This window comes from Aquarana catesbeiana, linkage group LG13, assembly GCF_042186555.1.
Source record: "Aquarana catesbeiana isolate 2022-GZ linkage group LG13, ASM4218655v1, whole genome shotgun sequence".
NCBI classification, from domain to species: Eukaryota; Metazoa; Chordata; class Amphibia; order Anura; family Ranidae; genus Aquarana; species Aquarana catesbeiana.
This window is the reverse complement of record NC_133336.1, coordinates 225,028,995-225,039,987: the sequence shown is the minus strand read 5'-3', so window position 1 is coordinate 225,039,987 and position 10,993 is coordinate 225,028,995. Positions and strand designations below refer to the sequence as shown.

At 49.2% G+C, this 10,993-nt stretch overlaps 1 protein-coding gene across 1 annotated transcript; it reads left to right on the top strand.

Annotated features, from left to right (window-relative positions):
- Positions 1 to 239: 239 nt before the first annotated feature.
- SSR2 (signal sequence receptor subunit 2) lies at positions 240 to 10,772 on the top strand. The gene is made up of 6 exons (XM_073609321.1): positions 240 to 358; positions 2,321 to 2,475; positions 5,129 to 5,227; positions 5,345 to 5,453; positions 7,439 to 7,516; positions 10,150 to 10,772. The coding sequence occupies exons 2-6, from the start codon at positions 2,321 to 2,323 to the stop codon at positions 10,258 to 10,260; spliced, it is 552 nt and encodes a 183-aa protein (XP_073465422.1). The 5' UTR covers positions 240 to 358; the 3' UTR covers positions 10,261 to 10,772.
- The last annotated feature ends 221 nt before the right edge of the window (positions 10,773 to 10,993 follow it).

Here is a 10,993-nt window from a genome sequence, read left to right as displayed (position 1 = left end):
AAATTAAAAAATAGAATTAAATAGAAGGAAATAAATACAACAATTGTAATAATAACAATAATGATGCCTATGAATGTGATGGTGATAATAACAATATAACAGTGACGATGATGAATGATGTATTAATCATAATAATAGTAATAGTAATAATAATATAATAATGATAATAGCAATCACATTGGGGATCCAGCAGGTGGCAGCAGAGAGGCGGGTCATCTAACTCACTCTGTAGAGCGGGCGGGGACTACACTTCCCATGATTCCTGGCGGCGGTGAGGCCGGATATCCGGTGCGGAGGAGGGGTGACGTGTCTCTCAGTTCGGTGATCCTTAGATTGGAGTCACTCGGAGTCAGGAGAGGTGAGGAGGTGTCGGGTTGGGTTGGGTTGGGTTGGGTTGGGGACTTTAGGGGCCCCTGTGTGTGTTGGCTGACTGACCATTGATATTCAGGGGCCCCTCATATATAATTATCTGGCTCCTGTGTGCCAGCCTTCATATTCAGGGTACACTGAGAGGGCCCCACAGTCCATTCTGGGGCCCCTCTTACATGAGCTCAGTGTACATGACTGGTGATTGGGGCCCCCTCATCATATCCCGGGGCCCCTGTGTACGGTGACCCCCATTTATTAGATATAGTGTGTAATTTCTGCCCATTATTTCCAGGGGGCCCCGTAGTTTTCCATCCCCCCTCCCTGGTCATTACCGGTGATGGGGCCCCTCGGAGCCTCTTGTGTGTGTGTGTGGAGGCCGGCCCGGGGGCCCCATTTGTTGTAGGTAGTCGGGGGGGCCCTCGCTTGTACCTACCGGTGGTCTCAGGGACCCCTCTGTGTGTGTCGTCTCCCCCCCCCCCCCCGTTATTAGGGGCCCCCAGTGCTCAGTATTGGGGCGCTTTGAGCAGCTGGGGGGCAATTCTGTAATCTATACAGCGTCTTACCCTGACCTGAGCCCCCCGGGGGGGGGGGGAGGGGGGCGCATCAGTCAGTAGCATACCCTGGAATGACACATCAGCCTAACCTTGGTGGGGGGAGGGGGGGGGACTCTCTAATATCAATCCTACCAGATGGGTGTCCTGGAAGGTTATTTGTTTTATTTATTTTTTCCCATAAATGAAGAAATAATTTGGGGGGGAATTTTGTAGTTTGCAGAGCGACTCCTCCGTGTGATTTGTTACATTTTGTAACTTTTTATTTACGGACAGAATCCAGATCCTGGGGGCGGAGCTTAAAGTAGAATTTTAACCCCCCAGTCACCTGGCTGTTTGTAATCCTCGTGCTGTCAGAATCATTAATTAGGAAGGGAAGTTTAGATTTACTTGTTTTATACTTTTCATTTTTTTTACAATTCTTCAGTTACTTCCGGGTTTCTGGCCTAGGCCAAAATTGATGTCATACATCCCAGGAGTCTTCATGGGAGGAGGGGCATTCCCAGCTAAGCACACCCTCTAAAAATAGAGTAAAAAAAATTGTAAACAGAGAGAGAGAGAGAAAAAATATACAGAGAGCGTAAAAATGCAGAGTAAAAAAAAAAAAACTTAAAAATGGAGAGAGCAAAAAAAAAAAACCCACTAAAAATAGAGAGTAAAAAGAGAGCACAAAAAACTTAAGATAGCGAGAGAGAAAAAATAGAGACAGAGTACAAAAAACTGTAAAAATACGGAGTGTAAAAATAGAGAGAGGGTAAAAATAGAGTAAAAAAACCTGTAAAAACAGAGAGAGAAAAGAAACTAAAACATAAGGAGTAAAGATAGAAAGAGCAATAAAAAACAAACTATAAAAATAGAGAGTAAAAACTGTAAAAATAGAGAGAGAAAAAAAACCAAAGAGAGGAAAAAATACAGAGAGAGTACAAAAAACTGTAAAAATACAGTGTAAAAATAGAGCAAAAAAAAAAAAAACTGTAAAAATAGGGAGAGTAAAAATAGAGCAAAAAAAAAAAAAAAACTGTAAAAATACAGTGTAAAAATAGGGAGAGTAAAAATAGAGCAAAAAAAAAAAAAAAAACTGTAAAAATACAGTGTAAAAATAGGGAGAGTAAAAATAGAGCAAAAAAAAAAACTGTAAAAATACAGTGTAAAAATAGGGAGAGTAAAAATAGAGCACAAAAAAAAACAAAAAAAAAAAATGTAAAAATAGAGAGTAAAAAAAATGTTAAAATAGAGAGAGTACAATAAAACAGTAAAAATGCATTTCCTGTCCCGTCTGGAAGCCCTATTGTATCTTATATGTAGTAACGGTGTCCTGTCATTGGTTGTGTCCTGTCATTGGTTGTGTCCTGTCATTGGTTGTGTGTCCTGTCATTTATTATTTTTGTGTTCCTCCGTAGATGAAGACTTTACTGGTGGCGTTTGCGGTCCTGCTGGCCCTCGGGCAGTGTGAGGAAGGTGCGCGGCTCCTGGGCTCCAAGTCTCTGCTGAACCGATATGCGGTGGAGGGGAAAGACCTCACCCTGCAATACAACATCTACAACGTGGGCTCCAGGTGGGTATCTGGGCGTTCATATCGCCTCGGGCGCCAGGAGCGTCGGGGGGATATCGGTTTCACATTTACGCATGTCGGGAACAAGTGCAAAATTGCGCACTCTTCCTACATGCACCACCATTTAGCAGGTGCGTGGTGGGGCCATTATTAACTGCACCCCCCCCCCACACGCATCAAACACTTGTGTTTTCATGCACCATGCATGTGGTGCATTTTTGGGAAAGAGTCTGTGTTTTTTTTTTTTTTTTTTTACACCTCTGTGACAATGCCTGCTTGTCCCTGTTTCGGCAGATTTGGCAAACCGTCAGAATGTGTAATGGAAGTGACTTTCTGTCGCCGCCATCTTGCTACACCCTCCATAATAAGGATACACTGAGAAGGAGAAAGTGGACATCTTGCTACACCCCACACTCCTCCATAGTAAGGATACACTGAGAAGGAGAATGAGGACATCTTGCTACACCCCGCACTCCTCCATAGTAAGGATACACTGAGAAGGAGAATGCGGACATCTTGCTACACCCCGCACTCCTCCATAGTAAGGATACACTGAGAAGGAGAAAGCGGACATCTTGCTACACCCCACACTCCTCCATAGTAAGGATACACTGAGAAGGAGAATGAGGACATCTTGCTACACCCCACACTCCTCCATAGTAAGGATACACTGAGAAGGAGAAAGTGGACATCTTGCTACACCCCGCACTCCTCCATAGTAAGGATACACTGAGAAGGAGAATGCGGACATCTTGCTACCACCCCGCACTCCTCCATAGTAAGGATACACTGAGAAGGAGAAAGTGGACATCTTGCTACACCCCACACTCCTCCATAATAAGGATACACTGAGAAGGAGAAAGTGGACATCTTGCTACACCCCACACTCCTCCATAGTAAGGATACACTGAGAAGGAGAAAGTGGACATCTTGCTACACCCCACACTCCTCCATAGTAAGGATACACTGAGAAGGAGAATGCGGACATCTTGTTACACCCCGCACTCCTCCATAGTAAGGATACACTGAGAAGGAGAAAGCGGACATCTTGTTACACCCCGCACTCCTCCATAGTAAGGATACACACTGAGAAGGAGAATGCGGACATCTTGTTACACCCGCACTCCTCCATAGTAAGGATACACTGAGAAGGAGAAAGCGGACATCTTGTTACACCCCGCACTCCTCCATAGTAAGGATACACTGAGAAGGAGAAAGCGGACATCTTGCTACACCCCGCACTCCTCCATAGTAAGGATACACTGAGAAGGGGGAAAGCGGACATCTTGCTACACCCCGCACTCCTCCATAGTAAGGATACACTGAGAAGGGGGAAAGCGGACATCTTGTTACACCCACTGGAGTTTTGCATTTTACACTTATTTTTAACAGTAAAGTGAGTTTATATAGTGAAATACAGGACTTAGAACTTCGTCTGACTGGTAGGATGTTGAATTTTAAAAGCGGCGAACGCGCAGATCTCACAGGTTTGCTAATCTAACAGAAGTTCGCTGCTTTTAAAAATTCAACATCTAAACGTTCACACGGAGTTCTAAGTACTATATTTCAGTATATAAACTCACTTTCTGTTAAACATGCGTGTAAAATGCAAAACCCCAGTGGGTGTAACAAGATGTCCGCTTTCCCCCTTCTCAGTGTATCCTTACTGTGGAGGAGTGCGGGGTGTAGCAAGATGGCGGTGACGCAACGTCACTTCTGTTACACTTTCTGACGGGTCGCCAAATCGGACAAAACACCCCCGGGAAACTATGACTGTGTTGCCCCTGTTGTATCAGAAAGTCGCTTCCAATCACAATATGCAACTGAAGTGATGTTCCATCGCGGCCATCTTGGTACACCCCGCACTAAGCTTACAGTCAGAAGGCGGCAAGCGGACATCTTTTTACACCCACCGGAGCCTTGCATTTCACGCTTATTTTTTACCAGTAAACTGAGCTTATATACTGAAATACGGTATTTTTTAAATCCATGACACTGTTTTGATGTTGAATTTTTTAAAAGCAGCGGCAGGTTTGCTAATCTGACAAGACACGCCTCCTGCTTTTTAAGATTCAGCATCAAAACGGTCAGACGGATTTCCTGTATTACACGATTATAAGCTCAGCTTACTGGTAAAACTTAAGTGCGAAATGCAAGACTTCGGTGGGTGTAAAAAGATGTCCGCTTCACGACTTCAGACTGTAGGCTTGGTGCGGGGTGTACCAAGATGGCCGGGATGGATATGTCACTTCGGTTGCATATTCTGATGGGTAGCGTCTTTCTGATAGAAGAGGGGGCAACACAGTCATAGTTTCCCGGGGGAGGGGGAGCAAGCGTTGTCACAGAGGTAAAGGAAGTGATGGGCAGCAGAATGTACTGGCAGGATCACCAGGGATTGACAGCAAGAGGCAGTTGGCTTCTGATGCCTGCGGAGGACCAAGATGGCAGCACCGGACCAAGGTTGCCGGACTTGATCAGCAGATTGCAACAGGACAACATTGGATCCACTGGGCCGGTGGGTTTGGTCACTACAACAACAACTCTCCATGACGTAGGAGGAGGTGTTCTGTAGTTCTGGGTATCTACATGATGCCTCCAGCTTATCCTGTGTGTGGAGGGTTCCCATTGATGTGACTCTCTTCTTCTTCTCTTCCAGCGCGGCTCTGGATGTGGAGCTCTCGGACGATTCCTTCCCCCCGGAGGATTTCGGGATTGTGGCCGGCATGCTGAACGTGAAATGGGACCGAATCGCCCCGTATCCTTCCATGAATGTTTCCCCCTCCTGTACACTCTTCACTTCCTCCCTTCTCTCCCTTCTCATACTGCAGGTCCTCCTTCAGCCTCATTTGTTTCCTTAATTCCCCATGTGCAGCGCCAGCAACGTCTCCCACACCGTGGTCCTGCGTCCTCTGAAAGCCGGCTACTTTAATTTCACTTCCGCCACCATGACCTACCTGGCCCAGGAGGGGGCTCAGGTTGTGGTGAGTACTCCCATATGTGTGTGTCTGTAAAATCTGACCCCCAATCTCCGAGTGTAGGGGCTCCTCCCCCATAGGTGTGTCTGTAATATTTGACTCCATCCTCCGGGTGTACCGGCTCCTCGCCCATATGTGTGTCTGTTAAATCTGACCCCCATCCTCCAGGTGTACCGGCTCCTCCCCCATCGGTGTGTCTGTAAAATCTGACCCCCATCTTCCGGGTGTACCGGCTCCTCCCCCATAGGTGTGTCTGTTAAATCTGACCCCCATCCCTTGGGTGTACCGGCTCCTCCCCCATATGTGTGTCTGTAAAATCTGACCCCCATCTTCCGGGTGTGCAGGCTCCTCCCCCATCGGTGTGTCTGTAAAATCTGACCCCCATCTTCCGGGTGTACCGGCTCCTCCCCCATCGGTGTGTCTGTAAAATCTGACCCCCATCTTCCGGGTGTACCGGCTCCTCCCCCATCGGTGTGTCTGTAAAATCTGACCCCCATCTTCCGGGTGTACCGGCTCCTCCCCCATCGGTGTGTCTGTAAAATCTGACCCCCTTCTACCGGGTGTACCGGCTCCTCCCCCATCGGTGTGTCTGTAAAATCTGACCCCCATCTTCCGGGTGTACCGGCTCCTCCCCCATCGGTGTGTCTGTAAAATCTGACCCCCATCTTCCGGGTGTACCGGCTCCTCCCCCATAGGCGTGTCTGTAAAATCTGACCCCCATCTACCGGGTGTACCGGCTCCTCCCCCATCTGTGTGTCTGTAAAATCTGACTCCATCCCCTGGGTGTACCGGCTCCTCCCCCATAGGCGTGTCTGTAAAATCTGACCCCCATCTACCGGGTGTACCGGCTCCTCCCCCATCTGTGTGTCTGTAAAATCTGACTCCATCCCCTGGGTGTACTGGCTCCTCCCCCATCCCATATGTGTGTCTGTAAAATCTGCCCCACATCCTCTGGGTGTCCCGGCTCCTCCCCCATAGGTGTCTGTAAAACCTGACCCCCCATCCTCCGGGTGTAACGGCTCCTCCCCCATCCCATATGTGTGTCTAAAATCTGCCCCACATCCTCTGGGTGTACCGGCTCCTCCCCCATATGTGTGTCTGTGCCTCCAGGATTTCACCCCACGCTGTGAACTTCTCATAATGTGCATTAGAAGCTGCAGCGAGTCAGCAGACGAGGGGTCTTTAAAAAAGTTTCTGCGCGTTTTTGTATTTTTTTTGTTAAAGAAAATGCGGAAACTGAGGAAGAACCCTCATAGATATACTGTACTTGGATACATACAGATGCTGTACTGTGTGTGTGTGTGTGTGTGTGTGTGTGTGTATATTATATTATTATTATTTTTTTTTTTTTTTTTTTTTTTTTATTATGCTGGGGCCAGTTTAGTGAGGAAACAATTAGCCGACAACAGCTAGGAAGGAGTTGGACCCATCATATTAGTAATGAGTCTCGAGCAGTTTCTCCAGACAAGAGGAGTGCAAGCTGGGGGCGCGGGGTCATCCCCCTGTCTCTCTCTCTCTCTGTTTTCTTCTTGTCTTGAGAAGAATGCTTTGCTTTGAGGTGGGATGAGCTGATGTTATGATGGATCCGTCTCCTTTCTAGCTGTTGTCTCACTGGCTGCAGGGGGAGGGGGAGGGTTGGACTTCAGTTAGACTTAGGAAGCAATCCCTGTCTCTGAATTGGGCTGCTGATGGAGACTACAAGTGGCCGGTTTGACCCCCATTACACAGACACGCTCCAATGTTGTCACCATCAAGAACCTACCTGAGATATGCCATGCAGCCATTGCTTGAGTGCAGGTAGACAGGAAGTGGCAGCAGGAGATCAGCAGCACTGAGATGGAACAAAGAAGGCAAACAAGGATTTTGATTTAAAAAAACAAAACAAAAAGGTAGTTGTTTGGTTTGCGGTTTAGAGAGTGAGCTGTGGCTCCTACATTTATTTTACACATGTTGCTGGTTTTTGTTTCTCAATGGAGGTTTCTCTCTGACAGGTTGGATACACCAGTGCTCCGGGACAAGGAGGAATTCTGGCTCAGCGCGAATTTGACCGCCGATTCTCCCCCCACTTTGTAAGTGGTTTTGGTCTTTTACCCTTTATGGAACTCGGGGGAGGGCAAGGGGAGTGTGATTGAGGCAACTCAAGAGAGGGTGCAACAAGTGTTGTTGAGGCAGCACGGGGATGGGTGCAGGAAGTGTCGTTGAAGCAATGGGGGGGGGGGAGGCAGTGTGTATAGATGAGGCAACTTAGGGGAGGGCACAAGCAGTGTAGAGAAGACAACTTGGGGGGAGGGCACAAGCGGTGTAGAGGAGGCAACTCAGGAGGGCACAAGGAGTGTAGAGGAGGCAACTCGGGGGAGGGGGGGGGTCACAAGGAGTGTAGAGGAGGCAACTCGGGGGAGGGTCACAAGGAGTGTAGAGGAGGCAACTCGGGGGGGGGGGGCACAAGGAGTGTAGAGGAGGCAACTTGGAGGGAGGGCACAAGCAGTGTAGAGGAGGAAATCTGGGGGCGGTTGGGCGGCACAAGCAGTGTATAGGAGGCAATTCCGGGGGGGGAGCACAAGGAGTGTAGAGGAGGCAACTTGGGGGAGCACAAGGAGTGTAGAGGAGGCAACTTGGGGGAGCACAAGGAGTGTAGAGGAGGCAACTTGGGGGGGCACAAGGAGTGTAGAGGAGGCAACTTGGGGGGGCACAAGGAGTGTAGAGGAGGCAACTTGGGGGGGCACAAGGAGTGTAGAGGAGGCAACTTGGGGGGGCACAAGGAGTGTAGAGGAGGCAACTTGGGGGGGCACAAGGAGTGTAGAGGAGGCAACTTGGGGGGGCACAAGGAGTGTAGAGGAGGCAACTTGGGGGGGCACAAGGAGTGTAGAGGAGGCAACTTGGGGGGGCACAAGGAGTGTAGAGGAGGCAACTTGGGGGGGCACAAGGAGTGTAGAGGAGGCAACTTGGGGGGGCACAAGGAGTGTAGAGGAGGCAACTTGGGGGGGCACAAGGAGTGTAGAGGAGGCAACTTGGGGGGGCACAAGGAGTGTAGAGGAGGCAACTTGGGGGGGCACAAGGAGTGTAGAGGAGGCAACTTGGGGGGGCACAAGGAGTGTAGAGGAGGCAACTTGGGGGGGCACAAGGAGTGTAGAGGAGGCAACTTGGGGGGGCACAAGGAGTGTAGAGGAGGCAACTTGGGGGGGGGGGGGGCACAAGGAGTGTAGAGGAGGCAACTTGGGGGGGGGGGCACAAGGAGTGTAGAGGAGGCAACTTGGGGGGGGGGGGGGCACAAGGAGTGTAGAGGAGGCAACTTGGGGGGGGGGGGGGGCACAAGGAGTGTAGAGGAGGCAACTTGGGGGGGGGGGGGGGCACAAGGAGTGTAGAGGAGGCAACTTGGGGGGGGGGGGCACAAGGAGTGTAGAGGAGGCAACTTGGGGGGGGGGGGGCACAAGGAGTGTAGAGGAGGCAACTTGGGGGGGGGGGGGCACAAGGAGTGTAGAGGAGGCAACTTGGGGGGGGGGGGGGCACAAGGAGTGTAGAGGAGGCAACTTGGGGGGGGGGGCACAAGGAGTGTAGAGGAGGCAACTTGGGGGGGGGGGGGCACAAGGAGTGTAGAGGAGGCAACTTGGGGGGGGGGGGCACAGGAGTGTAGAGGAGGCAACTTGGGGGGGGCACAAGGAGTGTAGAGGAGGCAACTCAGAGGGGGGGGGCACAAGGAGTGTAAAGGAGGCAACTCAGAGGGGGGGGGCACAAGGGGTGTAGAGGAGGCAACTTGGGGAAGGGAACTAGCAGTGTAGAGGAGGCAACTCAGGGAGGGGGTGCAAGAAGTGTAGAGGGCACAACTTGGGGAAAGGCATAAGGAGTCTAGAGGAGGGAGGATGAGACATCCTCTGCATCCCTTTAGGCAAACATGCTCCTCCCTGCTGGCCAGTAGACTTGGCTGTGCAATCTCAAGTGTTTATATGAAAGAACACACTCTCGGCATCCCTTTTTAGATGTACATGCACCTCCCTGCTAGCCCCTGGGTGCTGCAGACTTAGCAATGCAATTTTGAGTGTTATATAAAAGAACACATCCTCCGCATCCCATTAGACATGCATGCTCCTCCCTGCTGGTCACTAGGTGCTGCAGACTTAGCTGTGAAGTCCTGAGTGTTATTTCAAAGAGTAGATCCCCAACAACATCCCTTTAGACTTACTTGCCTGCTGGCTACTGATTTCTGCAGCCTTTTTAGCTTTGTAATCTGCTGATCGGTTGCTTGATTACATTCTAGTAGACTGATCAGCAGATTGCACAGCTAAAATCTGCAGCACCCAGTGGCCAGCAGGCATGTAAGTCCAGAGGAATATCCGGGATGGGTGCTGTGATCTTTACAGAGGAAAGACCGCGTAATGATGTCGCTGGGTCTCATGAGATGTATTGAAACCCAAATTAATTGATTGAGGAATTATAATTGCATGTTCATTGGTGGGGACAAGGGAAGGTATTGTAGGCACACATTTCCACTTTAATTGGTGGCAGGCAGCAGATATTACATAACTTATACATTATAAAAAAAAAAATACATAGTTTCAATTGTTACACAGCAAGCCTGATTCTATAAGCTGTAGTTGGCCTTTATGGGTTAGGGCGGGGACATGGGTTGCTCAGCCAATCGCATTGGGGCTAAGAAATCCTCTGGGTCACCCTTTTATATTCTGACTTCTCTTTTATCATTACTTAGCTGGACTGGGCAGCTTTTGGGGTCATGACTCTGCCCTCCATCGGGATCCCCCTCCTCCTCTGGTTCTCCAGCAAGAGAAAGTACGACACCCCCAAACCCAAGAAGAACTGAGACTCCGACCACCGGGACTCTTCTACCAACCGTTGTCACCACAATACAAAATCGTTCTCATCCCGGACCGCCCCCTCAGAAAACATCCAGCCGGATCATCTATTCTTTTTTGGGGAATGGTAAGACGGCTCTGTACACCGGTAATTTGGATCGCGCCTCTTCTATGGGGATCATTGGTGGTGAACGGCGCTCAGTCAGGTGACGGAGATCGGTCCTATCATTGGTGGTGAACCTACAAATTGGACTTTTTTTTTTTTTGACCATTTTTTTTTAAAAGTTGTCCCACGCTGTGCCAGCAGAGGGACCCCCCGATCACCCCGAGTCATATCGTCCCCTCTGCGTTGTCCAGAGCGCCGCCGGATTTTACCGACCAAGGAGACATCGCTGTGTCTGAGGGATCCTGAAAATACTGTTGTGATGGGCGCCGGGTTCTGGGAGCGTCCGTTTATATTCAGGGAAATTTTATGCCAAAATAATGGAGGGTTTTTCTAATAAAATTTAAATAACTCCAATATCTGTGTGTGTGGGATTATTACTAATATTACTACTACTATTACCATTGTTATTAATAATAATCATCAACCAAAATACATCAAACCTTTTTCCTTATGTCATCACAAGACAGAAAACGCAAAAATCTGTAATGTACATAAAAATATATATATAATGGGTTTAAGTCAGGGCTCTGGCTGGGCCATTCAAGAACAGTCACTGAGTTGTTGTGAAGCCACTC